Raw genomic sequence first — 18,390 nt, 5'->3', positions numbered from 1 at the left:
TGGTATGGCATTGAGACAAGCAAAGGTCATTGATCTTTATTACAAACAGCTCTCTTTATTTCGATAAATGATACGATAAAATGAGATAAAATTATATATATCAGCATATAAAATAATGTCGACGATTTTTACAGAGACAAATATCTCGACACTTATCGTGCACGATATGATACCATGCAAAGGAGTCGCATCATGCGGCAGCAACGTTTTATAGCTTCGTATAAGCTTCACTATCGCAAGAAGATAAAGAAGAACCGTCGCTGCACTTTTGCACGCGTACCCAACGAGGGGAGAGAGAGAGACGCTATTGGCCTCGGCTCAATGTGAGCCAATAAATTCATAACATGTATTCCTTTTCCTTTGCAATAAATAAAATAATAAAATGCGACCGCGTTTATGAACAACAAGAAATTCACGCGTTGATATCGCTCTCTTGCCCCGCACGGAGTACTAACGTACATTATAGCAATGATTATTTCGTATTAAAGTCGCACCTCCAATTTGTTATACTGTCAGTGTGTCTCATGGCACTATTCTCGCTTGTGATTCGATTAAAAAAAATAAACATTTTTTTTTCAATACGTATAACTCGCTTAAATGTATTTTGTATAAAAAGATTTTTTATAGACACTTTCTATTTACACGATATGTAAGACTTCTACTCTAAAATCTAAATCATCCTCTCTAGACACACTTCCACGCCCACGAGTTTAATGAACATAAAATTAATTGTCGAAATACGTAATTGTCTTAAGTAGTAACAGAATAAAACGCCGGCGATATTTTATACAAATGCAATGATGAAATGCCCAGTCGCAGTTGTTAGGGGATACACTTAACTCTCAAAAGCTCTCACTCTTCTTCACGCATACTTAATTCTTGGTTTTTTTATTTACACGAAAATAACAACATACCTAAAACTTTCAACTAGCGCGAAACAAATCGTAAATATTTTTTCTTGGCGACGAAAAAAATTCGGAAACAATGCCACGACGCATCGGAAACGAGAGATTACCGACTTTTGGCTTTTGTTTCTAAAATTAATATTGCTCTCTCTAAAAAAAAGTCAACGAAAAGGAAATCGTAATTTCCATCACCTTGATATAAAAAAAAGAAAAATAAAAAAACCTCTTTGCCGCATATCAAACAGCTATGTTTAGTTGTTATTGCTGTCGAAAATAAAACACGCCCCCTTTATTATACTAGGTATCACTGTTAGAATTGTTCCGCAAATTCAGACCTCATAATTCCTTTAGAAAGATCTCTCCGTCGGTATATAAGATAATTTAATTGTAAGGCACGCGAATAAAGAAAACAGTCTTGTCAAAAAGAGCTCAGTAGTATTTCTCTTGGTCAAGCTCCTGGGCGCGAATGTGATGCTCTCTGCTGTTGCGTTTGAGCGTTGCCGACTCGTAGGCTGACTCGAGGGCCTTGGGATAGAGCTTCGGGCTGGCGATTATCGAATTATTCTTGTGCGAGCGTAGCGTGCCGTTTATGCTGCCGGAAAAGCTCGGCTGGCGCTTCGCTGCCGTTGTCTTATTGTTTACCTACGAACATCGAAGAGCGCCCGATGAGCACACAGTCATATCGATCGAATTGTGGATGGAAAAGTAGAGTTACCTCTTTTAGTGGCACAGAGACGTATGGATTTTGCTTGCTAATGTAATGCGGGCTGCTGGGCACACGCGGCTTTTGTCGTTTCAAGTAGTAGAAACATATGAATGCGGTGAGAGAGAGGCCGATAAGGAAGCCGACCAGACAGCTTCCTACGACCGCACCCACCGATACACCGGCTACCTCTATCCTCGACGGCAGTGCATTCACGTCTGCGAATAGATGGCAAATACCATTCCATTAGTTATATAATATTCAAGCTTGCGGTCAATTGCCTTCTATTTCTGTTAAATGATAGCCTACCATTGTCGAGAATGTCGTTGATGCACCACCTAGTCTGCTTACTAGGTCCGAGGCACTCGTCGTCGGCTGGATCGGCGAAGAGGCATTTTCGTTTGCGATACTGCATGCTCGAGTCATCGCAACGACTCCAGGAGGACCACGCGTCCCAGCCGCGATACCACTCGCAGCTCGGCATCTCGCAGGACTCGCGCGCACGACTCGGACCCTCGCAATTCGCCGAACCGAGGCACTCGCGGCTGCGGCTGCGCACGCCGAAGCCGCAGCTGGCCGAGCACTCGGACCAGTCGCTCCAGCATGACCACTGGCCCTCCGGCTCGAACTCGCCGTGCTGGAAGCTCAACGCCTGGCAAGGCTTGGTGTTGCAGGACCGAGTCTCCGTGGCTTGGCCCTCGCACGAGCCCGACTCGCACAGTCTAATCTGAAATCAGAGTCGTCGGTCAGATTCGGTGTTTCCGAAGGACAATCGCGTGATAACGCACCTTGTACTGAGTGCCGCCCCCGCAAGATCGACTGCAGAGCGACCAAGCCGACCAGTCAGCCCAACCGGCCTCGACGTTGCTGTCGAGGTTGATTATGGCCGCGGCCCCGTTGAAATTATTGCGCTTGCTGCAGGAGTCGCCGCGACAATGGCGCTCCTCCTCCTTGGCTTGCACTTTCACGGCCGACGGCTCGTCCGTCTGGGCACGACAGACGAATCGATAGCGTCGCTCGGTCCGTACACCCGATGTCGTTGCGTTACCCACTGCCAGCCAAGGCGACGTGAAGTACTTCTTCGTCTCTTGGCACGGTTGGTTATTGCACTCCTCGACCTGAATCAACAATTTCGATGAGCAACGGATTTTTAACCACACTACCTTTTATTTCTCCTTTCCCTTTCGCTATATATATATATATATATATATATATATATATGTGTATAAGTAGACCGCCCTAACTCGTTTTCTATCGAGCTGCAGACTCAATTTTAATAAAGCCATTGAGAATAATAACGATCCATTAATGTGAGACGTAAACTCCGTTTACATTTCTTATATATATATAGCTTTATGTATTCTCTGGCGTCATTGTTTTTTTTACCTTTCTCCCCCACCCGAGTCGATGGTTAAACGCACACCACCAAGTGACATTTATTACGGTTCATTCTCTTTGGCTTGAGGTTCGTAAAAATGTAAGCTGCGTCATAAAAGAAATATCGCTGTGGTTGCCATTTCAAAATAAATAGAAGTCTATCCCAGCCAGAGATACAGTGGAAGTGTAAAATGAACTACGTTTTCAGCTCCAGAACGAAAATACAGGCTAAAAATATTTTGGGGCCAACAACGATTTGCACTTATGACTAATCGTCTAGCATTTACCTGGTAGCTGTATCCAGAGCATTCCACGCTACCATCCTTGCGAGATTGACTTTCACAGATTCTCCTTCTTATCTTGAAGCCTGAAAACAGAAAGACGGAATTATGCTATATTTTATTTTGGGAAAATAACGAAAGCAAATGTCGCATGTGTACTGTCACTTGACAATTGATTTAAATGAGAGTACTGAGCGGTCATCATTGAAAAACAAGTTTCATCGCCATTGGCAAACAAATTGTAATATAATAAATGAAAACGTGGCCTTGTTTGCCCAAATGAAAATAAGTGCATCTTGTCATTGTTCCTTGGTTGCAAAAATAAACAATAATGGTATACCTCCACCGCATTGTCTGGAGCACGAATTCCAAGGTCCCCAATTGGTCCAGCTGCCCTTTTGCGGGCCCACGGCAGTTGCACTACTGCTAGGACTCGGACAGGGTGGCACACCCATGCAGATAATATCCTCGTGGTCGCTGCCAATACAGACGCGGCCACCGTGCTGGGGCGCGGGATTGGTGCAAGTGCGCCTGCGGGTCTTCATGGCCATGCCACAGGTCTGTCCGCAGGCGGACCAGGCGGACCAGGCGGTCCAGCCGCCGTGCACCGTGCAGTTCGCCACGCGCACGCGGCTACCGCTGCAGCCGATGCCGCCGTTCTGCGGCAGCGGGTTGTTGCACTCGCGCGTCTGGCACTGGCAGCTGTCCGAGCTCTGCAATAGGTTTTTTTCGTTGACCTTAGCAGGTGCTTTCGACGAATTGGCAGGTGCAGTGCTCGCTCGGACTGCTGCTAATTAATCCGTTGCTGCCTGCGCGCGTTCAACGCGAGGCGTCATTAGCCAGTCATCAGTGCATTCACGACGCACGCGATTTAATCTTCGGCAGCAGCACCGATGATAAAGTTCAAGCGACAGGCGGGACATGCCAATGAATTTGCTAATCAACGCCGACATGAAAATCCACGCCTGGTATTGGCGTGTTTGCTACGTCATTGGCTCTCGGCTTATTTATGCAGGTGTAAATTCACTTTGACTATCGCGAAATAGAAGAGAACGAATATGACGAGGCGGGGGGGGGGGGGGGGGGGGGAGCGCACTGCAGTTATCTAGTATAGCGCCGATTCTCGTGAATTCTCTCTGATTACAGACGATTGTTGCGAGTTCTAAGTCATTTATCACGCCGATGCGTCTGCGATTTGAATAGGCCATCACGAGGTACGTAGACCAGCACAGCTGAGCGGTAGCAAGCCAAACGTCAAACTGTAGAAATCGAACAATGCCACGATGTCTTTATCAGGTCTTGGTTTCCAATACACGCAGATAATAAGATTTGCGATGAATAGATGAAATTGCGAGAGGCATAAAATGATTGCAAATTGTCGAGCTTCTTATCGCGTGAGCACCAAGTCAGCGCGAGACGAGGATGGAACATTACGTGAAAGGCTAAGCAGCCTAGCAAACTCGAGCAGATCGCAGCCAAAGCTGATCTGGCGTTGGCGTACGACGCTGACAAATCGATCGAACGAATATTCGAGTGTGTACATATACGGGCACGCACCTCGCCGTCAGACGACCTGGAATTGGCCTGTTCAGTGGCTGAGAGATCGTGTTGGCAGGTATGCCAGGCGCTCCAGGCGCTCCAGCCGCCATTCACGGGGTCAGTGAGAACGGGACACCTGGTGGCGTCTTGCTGCCAGTGCGTCGCCAGGTAGCCGCCTGGCGATTGCACTGGCGCCGGGGTACACTTCATCAAGTGCTCGTCCCAGCCGCAATACGGCTCCTGAGCGTTCAGACACGATTGCGCGTCCCTGTGTCGGTGGCACTGCACCGTTGGTATTCTGAAAGGAAAAGACAAAGGATAATTGGAGATCAACAGTCGCGATTTTTTCCAGGATCGTTAATATTCGTCACAGCGGAATTATAATGCATCCCGAAGGCGCGCAACGGTACAATTAGCCGACTTTCGCGAGATACGCGAGCGCGCTTCTGAGAATACGTGCCGCTTTGCTGCAGTAGCAGTAGCAGCAGCAGCAACAGCAGCAGCAAGCGAAACAAGTGCTCTCTCATTCCCGAGCGAGTATTTGTGAAATGTGTATTACCTCAACAAGGCACTTTGCATTCCGACGTAAAGACTCTTGGTCTCCTTCAGATACTGCAGAGTTAGCGCTGCCGAGGGAAGCGGCCCCCAGATCTCGATTATGCAGGTGTCCATCGTACGTGGTAGCACTGATATCTTCTTGATCAGACCTTCGATCGTCGCCACGTAAAGCACCGCTACGCCCTTGTGTATCTTCGTTGGCGTCACGTCCACCGCTATATGCGTGAATCTGAAATGTTGCGATAACGCGCTTATTCATTGACATTTCTTCGGGGACCATCTCGAGGCGACGAGAGATTCCCGAGCAATGCCCATAGATCTGCGCACCTCTCCAGCGTGGCAGTGTGCAGTGGCTTGGGAGTAGTACTTTGCACCGCCTCGTCCATCAGCTGGTAGCGCTGGTTGTCCGTAAGATGAGACCGCGAGGTCGTGCCGCTACTCACGCCCGGGCCACAATTCTGCCGACTGTAGCCGACAAGTTTACGCTCCCAAGCGGCGCCGGAGTTCTCTTGGTGCTTGAACGGACCCTCGAACGCCGCGGCAATCGCTGACATGTTGAACGCGCAAATCGCTGAGCCTGCTATCGCGTTGCTGTCGAATTTCAAAAGTCTTATTTTCACCCAAGCTTTATGAGCGTTCGTCTGATTTTGGTTAGTTTGTTTAGTATTACCCTGAATCCTTCGATTCATCGAAATGACGTCAGCATTCAACATTCAATGTAGTTAAAGTTTAGGACCATTAAATGTAGACATTGACAATTGATATAGTATATGTAGTAACGCAAAAGTTTGCTTACCTCGGCGTCGTAAAAGTGGCGTAAACAAGACCCTCCTCAGGCTGATAAGCTGCACCCTGGATTTCGTCGTAGTAGAAGGGGAATTCGCCGGGCAGCGAGCAATTCATTCGAGCTTTACTGAACGTTGTCCACGTGTCTTTCATAATCAGCGGACTGCCGCCTGGGTCGTATTTGCAGACTCGCGCTATTCTCGAGTAAATCCGCTGAAATAGAAAACGTTTTTTTTTTTTTTATTATTAATTTCGTTTACGTGACGGTCGATTTTCATTGACGTTGGCACAAAAAGTCAAGTCAGGACGTGCATCAGCACTATTTATTTCCATCGTTTAACGTAAGACGACTCGAGTCAATAAGAGAGATGCGCGATTAAATATAATTTACGCGACATGTGTAATTTTCCTCGGCGCTTATCAAAGTCCAATCATTGTTAACAACAAGTAAATACATGTGAGTAATAGAACGCTGATTCAATGACTAATAATACTTCGATAGATAATTTACGCGCTTCGCCGCGCTTCCCGACACATTTTTTTCAATTGCGGATCCAAACAGATCTCAATTCATCAGGTTCACAAGAAAAGCAGCAGAAAATAAATTTTAAATACCTTGCCGCAGTTGATGTACTCTACAGCGGACTCTCTGAAAAGAAAGTACACGTAGTTCTCGGTCTCGAAGCTCCCAACAAACTGAGGGTCGTTTAACCAACTACATTCCGAAAGGAAAACATTAGATTAAAACTCTCGCAAATGAAAAGATGACTTTGCTGCAAAGTCGAACGATACTTACTTGGAGTCATACTGTCTGGTGCGCAAGTTTGGCGAGACGAGCGTGCGGTAGATAGCGGTGTCAGTGCCGGAAAAGTCGGTTGGAGTACCAGTAAAAAGGCCTCCGGACGGCGCTCTTGCCAAAAGGGCCGTGACGTTGGAGTGAGGCGAGTACGGGCACATCGCTATTCCGGTCAAGTTGCTCGTCACGGTATTGATGTTGTCGATCTACGCCAAAAAGAAACGCAACAACCGACAAGCTTTACTTACGTGAATGTATTCGCTTGAATTGTTTGAAAGTAAATTTAGCACAGAGATATAATGAGAACAGCTTAACGAAGTGAACTGTTAGCGAGCTCGAATTATCAAATGTTCAAAGACGACAACGAAGATTGGATAGTTGATTGGCGATTAAAATATCATCGTCTATTGTTGCCGTGTGAGGCGCAGCGACGAGACAATGCAACAAAGAAGAGGCTCGCGATAAACAATGTGCTAACCTCTCGCCAGGTGCATTTGGGATTGAAGGCATTGGTGCCGCAGGTAAACAGGCTCTTGCCGTTGCTGAGCAGCACCTTCACGTAGTTACGGCAGTCGTCGGCGCTTTGGCCTTTCGTGTAGCAGGTGTCGATCATGCTCTTGGCTGCCGGCCATGACGCGTGCTCCAGCGGCGTCAACGAGGTCAACGTCAATCGGTATAAATTGTCCCTGCAAAGAAAGCAAATCATTCGTCGTGGCTCGTCGTCGGACCTCTTGCTCCTCTCCAGCCGACTAAATATAGCCGAATTCTTTCGAACTCAATTGGCTCAACAGTATAGTGCTTGCCAGCTGTCATTTATAACGCGAGCGCCCGGGAATCCCTTTCGAAACTTAATAAATAACGCGGGATTTCAATCACGATACAACATTCTTCGTCGTCGCGTCTTTCCGTTGGCGACGGCGCACGCGGCAATTCAATTCACGGCAGTGGCAAAACAAAAAACAAGGAAAAACAAAGCCGTGGCAACGCGTCGTCCGCGGCGCGGCTCATGAAAATCCGAGCTTGCATAACTTGGCAAACATGTAAAATCGCGCGTGCTATTTATATAAAAGCAGTTTACGCGTGGGGCTCGTATCGGCTCGTATGAAATTTCTGTCTCCTCGCGCGCGACGTTTAGAAAGAGAGCGTGACCTTTTCTCTATCGGCGCGCTTACGTTTCATAAGCGGGCGGCGCGCGAGACGACATTCCTGTCGTTATCGGCGCTCGCTCGTGATGCACAGCTCGAATTTTCCGGCGACGAGCGATAATGGGCGACGCGGCTCGTACCTCGTCGCAAATCTGCCAGTGCCGACAACAGCTACCGCGACCTCTCTAAATTGCCAACAGGACTTGGGCGCGAGCAACAGGCGCGAATAAATCGCGCTGTATCTTAATAACTGCAAACAACTGGCAGGCGTTTGCGAAACGAATCGAGAGCTGTGCGCGAGAGCGACTAATCATTCGACGATACGGATTGTCGCGGTAAGGCCGTTTTTCATGCGGCGCGCGCAGTCGAGCAGAAACGGCGCCTGTGTGGGCGCAACTCCAACCGTCGCGTAATAATTATCGCGAGGCGGCTGCCGCTCGCGTCGCACCGGCCAATTAATAATCAGCAACCTGTCGCGCGCGCCAGAGCCAGCTGATCGCCGGAAGCTTAGCGCGGAGCCGAGCAATTTCGACGCTGCGCCTTTAAACGCGATTTGGCTCGCCGGCGACGCTGGCCGCGGGCGTGATTCGATAACCGCCGTAGAGTCCAGCCGGGCACGGCGACTCGCGGCGCGCGACCCGTCCGCCTCGATAGGTCTACGAGAGGCAATTCAGGCGTTGAAGCGGCCGAGTAGCGCGCGGACAAGTGGCGAGAGTGGCCCCATTCAAACAGATTATTTCCTGCTCAGTGAACAAACGCCCCTTATTTCGCGTGCGTTGACTGGCCGGCCGGGAGTTAGGTGGCAACTTTTCCGCGCGCGCCCGACGGACAGCTCCATGCCTGCTACCGCGCGGAATTATTTATCGCGCGGCCTATCGGCTCCCCGTTACGAAACTCCCTTTGACCGACAGCCGTCGTTTGCGCGGCGCGCTCGCGCCCAAGTTCATCGCGAGCAGTCGGCAATTCCGCTCTCGCTCTGTCAATCGAGCAGCCGCTTGCGAGCGCCGAGAACGCGCGCACCTATAGCTAGTGGAGCCGCCGCCGCCGCCGCCGCCGCCGCCGCCGCGTCCTTCTGCTCGCTCGCAGCTCGGTCGAGCCGCGTGGGCCGCAAAATAACTCGAGCGGCAATCTTATTTGTTTTTTATTCGGCTGCCTTTTCAGCGCTGCGCGCCGGAATAAAGCCACATCCGAGGAAAACCTACGTGCTCGGTATTAGCCGATATCGTAGAGTCGTAAAATGCCGTCGTCGCGCGAGAACCTCCTCGATTTTTCCGCAAGACTGTGGGTAATAAACGAATATTCGCGGTCGATGTGGCGATGGCGGCCGTGCTGATACGCGGTAGATGCGTAAGATAGCGCCGGTCCTTCCGAAAGGCTAACTAAATCTGACGACAAGGCGAGTCGATATTAAGGCTTCCCTGATATCCGTTTCTCGTGGCCGATTTTTACGAGGTGCCGGGCTGGGTAGGCAAGGGACAAGAAAGGATCGTAAATCAGCCAGCCGATCGTAATAAGCTCGAGACTGGAGCGAGCGATAGCTGGGATAATTTACTGCCTCCAATTCCAAGCTGATCTGTACTTATTTATTATTACTATGCATTTGTTTTTTCAAGCGCGCCAGCTGGGAGAAAATGTTGTTGGCGCCTTGATGCAAATAGGCGCCGAAAGGCAGTCTCGCTCGATCAAAGTGTGTCGCGCGTGGCGCATTTTTCAATTAAATCGATAGCGCTATTTGAAATCGCCAGCGCGCGTCGATTAATATTTATAGGCGTTTTCGCTTCTCAATCGACGCGCGCCAGCGTTCGCTCGGATTATTGCGACGCACGCGCGAGCACTGGCATTGGCGACCGTGCCGGCGATTCTGCGGCGTGTACCGATGAAAATTATCGAACGTGCCGCTCCGCGCGGAATGCCGTCAAGTGCTTGTGCGGTCATTTTCGCTTGCACTTTTCGCGGACGGAAGGGCGAGCGGTGTTATTGATTAAATTAAGAGGCGAGTTACGACCGAGGCACTCGTAAAATGCAAGGATGGCGTTTTCGATAATGTTTTCATGAATAACGTTATGCCTGTTCATTCGCCAGAGCCTCTCTTTCAAATGTCAGCCTCATGAATATTTCCCAACAGAATTTCCATGCGATTAAGCATTGGGCAGAGGACCGACCCCAGGGACAGTTTAGCATTACTTCGTGTCTATCTATTTTCATTTACTTGCGACGTAGCGGTTAGTGTTGAAAGGTTTCATTGCAGCATAACAATGAGCTTGCTCAACTCTCACTCCACGAACTGCTATGAAATAAAAACGCCGGAATACTATTATTAATACAGTTGCAAGTATATAGACGTACGTACATTTATATATATAAAGCAGTCAGAGGCGTGTCTTACGGCTTTATATCTTGTGAAAATAATTCGCGAGCTTGGAAAATGCAAATTATGCTACGGCGCGGCGGCGCCCTGTCGCGTGCGCGCGCGCACTTTCGCTCGCTCGCACACCTTACGATCGACTCTACGCCGCGCGACGCAATCGCTGCCGAAAAATGCGCCGCGAGGGCTTGTAAACGAACATAACAAGTAGCCTTTTCCCTCGAGTTTATTTCACGATTTCGCAGACCACGCGCTTAATCGCGCACGCGAGAGATTGTCTTTTCGAAAAACCGTAGCTGCGCTCGGTTCTGCCGGCACTGTTCGGGCTGCCTTCGGAGATACATAGATAGATAATGCCATACGATCCGCAACACAAAGTGCTGCCACTCACTCGCGATCGAGCGGCGCATTATCGATTCTGTTCGAGAGGGGGGGGAGGTACATAGCACAAAGTGGCGGCGCCGTGAAACTGAGATTTATCGGCTGTTTAATCCGTGCACCAACGATCCCGCGCGCGAGCATTATTTTTCGGCAACGTCACTCACGACAAATTGCAATTATATTCATGGACGCGGTGCAAGCGCTGCCACTTTTACGCCGTCGCGATAGCAGTTCTGCTGCCGCGAGTTTGCCGCGCGCTAATTGCCGCCTGAGCGCGGATAGTTTATTATGGGAAGATGTGAAAGGTGTCGGCGAGCGCGCACGCGATATCGAACCAAACCGAACTGGCCGAATAAGGAGCGACCGCGAGAGGGACACGAAGTCGGAGAAAAATCTTCCACGCGAGCCTTCGAATGCGTGTAGCGTGCGATATTTGTTTATTAATGCCACCTAGCGGCTATTAATTCTCGCTCGCTCAGTTAAAAATCCGAACTTGGAAAGGGGAAAAAAAACGATTTTAGAGGGGACGAGGGAATGTCGAAAGTACGGGCACGCAAGTATGGAGAAAAAACGTATAATTTCAGCGAACGCAGAGAAATGGAAGAGGAGAGTGCAGCGCAGCGACCGGCATCGGGTCCATTCAAACGTCAAGCGGATATCCACACGGGAAAGGGGCGCGTGCGCGGATCGGCCTTTTTTTCCATAAATTACGCGCATTACGTGCCAGGCGAAAGCTCTTTTGTTTATTTTTGGCGTACGAGCGACAGGCGGCGGGTTGTTACATTTGGTAATGTTATACGCGTCAAAGCGTACGATTGACAGGCCGTTATTGCGCCGATTCCTCGGTCGCGAATCCTCGGGCCGCGTTTCGCTCGGCGGCGAAGTGTTTTATTATCGCGTGCTTTCAATCGTAAATTAAACGCGCGGCTCGCTCCCGCTCGCTGGCTGCTCGCGCGCGAGAAAGGAAGGAGCTCGATTGTGATGTGCCACGACACACGGGAGGTGTTATTTTGGCTGTGCTAATTTTAACGGCAAAACGTGACCGCGCGCGAACGCCGGCTTAGACTCGTAAGCGAAAGAGGGACTAGAAAGAGCACGTATGCGCGCGCGTGCATGCGTTACGCGCGGCGAAGCTGCCTCTGTGTGCATTGGACGTCAGCGTTTGGCATGTGCATCCCGTGCGAGATAAGACAGCAACAATTAAGATGGATCATGAATAATATAAGATTATAACGATTGACAGCTTCTTATATATATATATATATATATATATATATATATATATATGAAGCATATATGTACGTATTTACGGTAGCACGCTTTCGAGAGAACTGAGACGTGCTTAGGCGCCTTTGTTTCCTAACTAGCATAACTGATCGTCTGGAGTACAATCGCGTGTGCACAACGGGTTATACCTCTGGATCAAACGAACCAGATCTTGGGGGGGGGGGGGGGCGCAAAACATAGCGCGTGCAAAAATCATGAACACTCGCGAGCGCGAGGTGCACTGGACGCGCCGTAATTGCCAGAGCGAAGTCACTTTGGCGCGGCCGATATTCAATTAAACTTTCACGCGCGAGAGCGCGAGCCTTTGACCTGCACGGCTGTGTACGTGTACGCGCGAGTCGTACAAGCGACAACGGCAATTAGCCGCGCGCTTGGAGCGCCAAATGCGCGCGTCCGTCCCTTCGATGCCGCGTACCGATAATAAGACTCCTGGAAAATGTTTGCTCGCGCGACGTGTGCCGCGGATGATTGCCGGCGAACTACGCGGCTAACCGAGCGGTTGGTTTCCGGCGCCAGTCGACCCGCGCCAATCGCAATGGTCGAGCCGATTTGGCGCGGCCTCTGGGAGCCCCCCGCCGACGCAGCGTCTCGCTTGCGCTCTCGCATGCTAATCGCGCGCTCCGGCAAACTATGAAAATCAATACCCGGAGCCTCGCGCGATACTCCCGACGACGGGCGTTCCATTTCAACGGAACGAATTACGGCACAATAGCCTGTGTTTGCCGCGATCGAATCTCGTAACTGCAACTTTTTCTATTCCGTGCCCGACAACGTGGGCGGACTCTGAGTCACCGTCACCATTGCCGTTTGTTACCTTCTTCTTTTTCCCCGAGCTCACGCGGAAGGAAAGCGTGCCGTCAAAAAAGAAAATTGATTAGGTAACGGATGACTATTGTGTCCGCGGCATCGATTGTTATCGATACTCCCGATACACAGCGTTGACGCAATTGGTGTCGCAATTAAACGCGCGCGACGCGAGGCTCGCCGATGACGCGGAAGTGCGTATGATCGATTCGTCCCGCAACAGCATTTTAAACCAATAGCCCTTGCCCCATTATCCGCCAAATTACCCAAGTAAAAAGCTCTTTTTTCTTAACTCTTAGCGCGTGTGCTTCCTTTTCGTGTAGGTTTTTTTTCTCGCGTCCGGAGCTAATTACAACTTGATACCACGAATCCCGTAAAGCGCCAGTAACTTTGGTGGACAGTACGAGTAAGTAGAAAAACAAATGCCGACTTACACGCCCTTGCGTGCAAGGGGAAACCTAAGCGTTACACCGGGCACCTGCGCGTAGGAAAATAACGTGGTCGCGTGGGTCGACGTCGCGCCGGGCAACTCTATTAATAGACGATGCAAAATATGCAGCCTGGTACTCGGCGGCGCGGCAGACCGCGCCTGATCGAGATTAGCTTGTCTTTACAACCGAAGATAAATTTTCGCCAACAGAGCTGCAGAGAAAGAGAGGGAGAGAGAGAGAGAGAGAGATGATAATTGCATAGTGGGACGCGAAGCGGTTTAGAAGAGAATACATTTTCAGCAGAGAAAACACGTTCTCGCTCCCTTCCACCCCCACCTCCCTCTCTCACTCTCTCTCCTCCGTCAATGTCCCGAAAGTGATTACTTTTCTCTCGAAAGCACTCTCTAACTCATCAGCGCAAGATCGAAAACCCATAATCTCGTTGATTGACACTCCCAGCCAGCGAATCCTTTTTTCGCATCGTCGCAGCATACATACCCACACTACTGTATATAACGTGCGGCCGCAGTGCGCGTGGACGGCGATCGAGTTTCCGTTATGTTTAATTACACGACGTCTGTGTAACGGCTCCACGACGTGGAGGCGTTTTCTCCCTTTGATTCGCGTCTCCTGTAGGCAGATTTCGCGCCCACGTGGCTCGAATCCACAGCGTACATCGTCATCTATCTCAGTCTCTCTCTCTCTCTCTCTCTCGCCGGGGAATCTCGGTAGTCACGCAAAGTCCCAACACCAGGCGACGTGACGCGAATGTAGATTTATCGTACACGCGTATCTTCTCTTTCTCTTTCGCCAAAAAGATGTAGGATACGACGACGCGCCGATTAATGTCTCTCCAAGCGCGCGCAGCCATTCTTTTTTGCTCTCTGACCTGTTGGCCATGCGCACGACGCTCCTCGCTGTAAATTAACTTCGCAACTTTATGACTCTTTCCTCTCTCTCTCTCTCTCGCTGTCGATACTAATTTACGCGGCAGCATCGACGGCGCACGGCGTTCTTTTGGCAATTCGCTGATTTCTCTGGGCGAAATTGGCCGACTGCCAAGCGCTACGCGCGCGCGCGCAATGTTTTGTCTGTCGAGAGCAAGCGTCGCGTCACTGAGCAATAGCGGCTCCACCGAGACGAACGCGAGACGAGAACGCGCGTGCCGATGACCCGCTGCCAGCCTGCTATATACCGGCCCATCTCCTCGCCTTTTACGATGCCTCGACAATTGTTTGCTCCGGATGATGACGTGCTTTCCTTGCCTATTCCGTCGCTACGGCTTTTGGATTGCTCGCTCGTGAACGTACCGACAAGCCAGCAGCTCTTCGCGCGCAATCCACTCGCCAAATCTTACAAAAGTCAGGCTGTATTTTATTTGGATCGGGCGGCTGTGACGAATGGCGCTCATTTTTCGACTATCGAAAAGTCTCGAGGGCGTGGCAAAACAAACATTTTTAATTTTAACTTTTCGACGGCAACAAAAGAAAAAGAGAAGCGACGGTTCTTGAGAAAATAAAGCGCCGAAAATAGCCGCGGACACGAGGCGTGTTTCCGAAACGGCAAATAAATCCACTTGACTGATTTCGCGGAGACGAAAGGGTCAAGGCGGGAAATCCCTGCGCGGATATGAGTCCGAGGCTGGTTATTCTATTTCGAAGTTGGCCGACGCCCAAGGAACGCGTGCCTACATAACGTGATCCGGGAAGCCGCTCTGATCGAGCTCGTTTGCCCATAGCAGAGATGCGTCTGCTTGAACTTACCGTGCGCCCACGACGACTTGCTGTCTGGCGACGTCGAACAGCAACTGCGAGTACGCCGAGACCCCTTCCTGCTGGAACTCTTGCTTGTCCACCAAGTCTGCAAGCAAACAAAACGAGCGATTTAACATCGGCCGACGAAAAGGCCCGACGAGACCAACTGGTTGTCGACGCTCTACTCGTTTGCCCTTCTTTCCAGAATTGTTAATGAAACTATTAATTACGCTGCGGCCAGGCGAACGAGGCGCAGCATACCTGGTTGGCTTGAGCGCGAGGCAACGAGTATTCCGCGAGACAAGTCCATCAAGCGAATAAATGATACGGAGAAACGTAATGGACTTGTGGCCATCTCGTCGTGCGCACGGCAATAATGGAGAAACGAAAGCTTCCGTCGCCACATCGTCTGCTTGGACATGCTCATCGGCAACAGCGACGAGACGTACGAGCGCGCAAAAAAAAGTGAAAACGATGCGAAGCCAAGGATTCATTATGAAAATTCTATCTTGATCGAGAACAAGTTGCGCGTGTGCAACCGCAGCGTCGAACAATAAAAAGAGAGCGAGTGCACTGACATCTCTCTCTCTCTCTCTCTCTCTCTCTCTCTCTCTCTTTCTCTCGGGATGCTCCAAATATTAACTGCGCCGCGAGAGAGAAAGAGCCAAGTGTTATGTTATCCGCACGCGAAGAGCTATCTCGCGCCGCTCGTTTTGCCGAGAGCGGCTTCTTCATAATTGCGAGTTCGTTCATCTTGCTCGTCGAAGGCCGTTGCGCTCTTTTCTCCTTTTGTTCCCTTCGCTCCTCTCTCTCTCTCTCTCTCTCTCTCTCTCTCTCTCTCCTCTCTTGCGCTGCTTGCCAGGCTACTTTTTTCCGTTCCTCTTCGTCTTTTTCTTCGGCGATGCGCAGGAAAGCGATCGATCGACCATGTCGAAGGATTTTTGCACCGGTAGCCGTTTTGTTTATTGGCTACGTGAGGCGCGTTACAAGATTAAATTATGGAACTCGCGAGATGAGGTGGTAATTGTTCGGCGCTGATTAGTGATTCTTGGCTAACTCTGTTACGTAAGTGTTTGTTGTAACGCGCTATCTTTCTCTCGATAAAAACTCTCCTCGACGATCCATCCAATTGACTCAATCGCGACGCGGTTAATAAAATTATCACTCGGAGAATGCACGAGCCAAGTATATAAATTTCCCGATAAACGAAGAGGATTAAATTGCAATACTTGTCTTTTCTCTTTTATTTTATTTTACTTTTTTTATTTAATCCATCGGATTACCATAACGAAAAGATAATCAAGTCTACCTACCCAGCAGCCAAGATAAATAAAAGCGCAAAGTCCTCGATTAAATTCAGCAAAATAAACACACCGAACGAGATAAACGCAGTCGTCTGTTTAATTAGCCTCTTTCTTAAACGTTCAATCTCTCGCACCAAGTTGCGAGCATGTTAATTGAGTGATTCGCAAATGGGCTTCGAAAGTGCGCAGAGATTCGTAAAGCAGGGAAACTCGCACGTCCGTTCGTGAAGATCTCAATTGACGCAACAATTTGCCGACTTGAGCGGCGCTAACATGTCAGCGGCGCGCCGCCGAAATCCACGAGATAACGTTGAAAAAAGAAAGGCAAAGGAGAGTGCGAGAGAGAGACAGAGAGATCCCGTGGCTTCAATTAGCCAACGTGCGTGACGTACTTTAAAAACCAAGTAAGCGAGAGCGAAGTGTAAGAGATAAAACACGGATCACCAGGTTGACTACGCTAATGCTCATGATTACAGTAGAGGTAAACGTTGGCGCCGAAGTTTCCCTTTCGTTAAGCCTCGCTGTGATCACTCGCATTCGGGAGTTACGTTTGCCGCGTACCGTACCTCGGCGCTAAGGCGCGCGAGGCGAATTGTCGCTGCGATTCCGCATCTACCGCCGAGCACGCAGGCGAAAAGCCGCGCGATCAAGCGTAATTGCATAATTGATCTGATTGTAAGGACTCGGAAGCCAGCCTCAATTTCGATGTTGTCAAACAAGCCTCCGAAGCCCGTGCGACAGCAGCGCTCCTCCGTTACGATGCCAGTCGATCGAGCTTGCTTTGCACGACCATTTTCGTCGCGTCGGTACCGCAAGGCGATCCATGGGAGAAAATCCGAGCGAGAGAGAGAGGGAGACGAAGGGGGGAAAAATCCCGCGCACGCCGCGATGGAAAAAAGCCTTCTTGTCTTCCGCGAACAATCTTCTTCCCGGTTTGTGTGAGCACAGCCTTGCGTACTTTGAGTCCCGTCACTCTCGACAACAGAGGAAAAAATGCGTGCGTTTAAGGCTCGCAAACGTGCCTGTTCTCGGATCAAGTGTTCGTCAGCGTATTGTTTGGATCAATGAGTTTGAAGTGGAACAAGTTGGAGTTACGCGTTTGGCAATTTGATACTGCGGGCAGCTATGACACGATCCGAAGGGTACAAATCCGTCCTCTTTCTGCATGGCAGGCACGTTATATTTCTACGTACACGTCTGGGGTCACATGCGAAGATCCATGGTCAGAGCAAGAGCGGAGGTAGGAGGTCGTTGGAGTTTTTTTCCGACAAGAGAAGCCGACGAACCAGCGCGGCGAGGTTGCAGCAACAGCGAAGATCGACGCTGATCGAGCAGTTAGCATAACCTGCTCGCTGCCGTTTTTCTGCGGCTTCTCCCCTACGGCCAAGCGAGGAGCAAGCAGAACTTGCTGAGTGTGTGTCTGCGCAAGCAGTTATATATAGGAAGAACAAGAGAGAGAGAGAGAGAGAGAGAGAGAGAGAGAGAGAGAGAGAGAGAGAGAGAGAGAGAGAAGGTTCAGAGCCCTACGGGCAGCTCCAGCCAACGTGGAGATTGATGGCCGCGTAATGGAAGCTCGAGCTTTGCTCCTCGCACTCTGACGTAATAAGAGAAAATAATCAGAGGAGGAGGGCAGCTTGTTTCTGTTTGGTCGCTTTTGGATAGACCGCAGCGATTAAAAGGGAGGTGCTACCTATAGCGGCGCGCAACGGCAGCCCGCATCGCTGCCCGGCTTGCTCTCTCGCTCGCTCTGCTTGTCGTTATATTATTTTTCGCGCGTCATTCTCGGGAACCCCCTTGATTTAGCTCAGGTGGATCCCGGGCCGAGCGCCTGTTTCGGATTGTCTCGCCGGGAATGCCGCTGCGTCGTTTCGAGGCTCTTTCGCGCGCTTTCGGCATTATTTATAGTCGAGATTTGCATGTATACCAGCGAAAATAAAGGTCTTAATGAAAAGTTACGAGAGATAATGCTCGAGA

The 18,390-nt window shown here is 50.0% G+C and overlaps 1 protein-coding gene across 1 annotated transcript in view; it reads right to left on the bottom strand.

Moving 5' to 3' along the window:
* Positions 1 to 35: 35 nt before the first annotated feature.
* Positions 36 to 18,390, bottom strand: part of LOC131668001 (semaphorin-5A) — a 44,975-nt gene continuing 26,620 nt past the window's right edge. Inside the window, exons 3-16 of the mRNA XM_058941805.1 lie at positions 15,122 to 15,218; positions 7,424 to 7,631; positions 6,946 to 7,151; positions 6,765 to 6,864; positions 6,160 to 6,362; positions 5,691 to 5,954; positions 5,365 to 5,592; positions 4,824 to 5,103; positions 3,607 to 3,979; positions 3,273 to 3,352; positions 2,397 to 2,726; positions 1,918 to 2,335; positions 1,621 to 1,826; positions 36 to 1,547 (exon numbers count right to left, since the gene is read on the bottom strand). Of these exons, the coding sequence (XP_058797788.1) occupies positions 1,335 to 1,547; positions 1,621 to 1,826; positions 1,918 to 2,335; positions 2,397 to 2,726; positions 3,273 to 3,352; positions 3,607 to 3,979; positions 4,824 to 5,103; positions 5,365 to 5,592; positions 5,691 to 5,954; positions 6,160 to 6,362; positions 6,765 to 6,864; positions 6,946 to 7,151; positions 7,424 to 7,631; positions 15,122 to 15,218 (3,206 nt within the window). The 3' untranslated portion in view covers positions 36 to 1,334. The remainder of the gene's footprint in view (positions 1,548 to 1,620; positions 1,827 to 1,917; positions 2,336 to 2,396; positions 2,727 to 3,272; positions 3,353 to 3,606; positions 3,980 to 4,823; positions 5,104 to 5,364; positions 5,593 to 5,690; positions 5,955 to 6,159; positions 6,363 to 6,764; positions 6,865 to 6,945; positions 7,152 to 7,423; positions 7,632 to 15,121; positions 15,219 to 18,390) is intronic.

This window comes from Phymastichus coffea, unplaced genomic scaffold, assembly GCF_024137745.1.
Source record: "Phymastichus coffea isolate CEN01 unplaced genomic scaffold, Cenicafe_Pcof_1.1 PCOF00072, whole genome shotgun sequence".
In the NCBI taxonomy this organism is placed as follows: domain Eukaryota; kingdom Metazoa; phylum Arthropoda; class Insecta; order Hymenoptera; family Eulophidae; genus Phymastichus; species Phymastichus coffea.
Note: the sequence above shows the minus strand (reverse complement) of the source record. Positions and strands in the feature narration are given on the sequence as shown.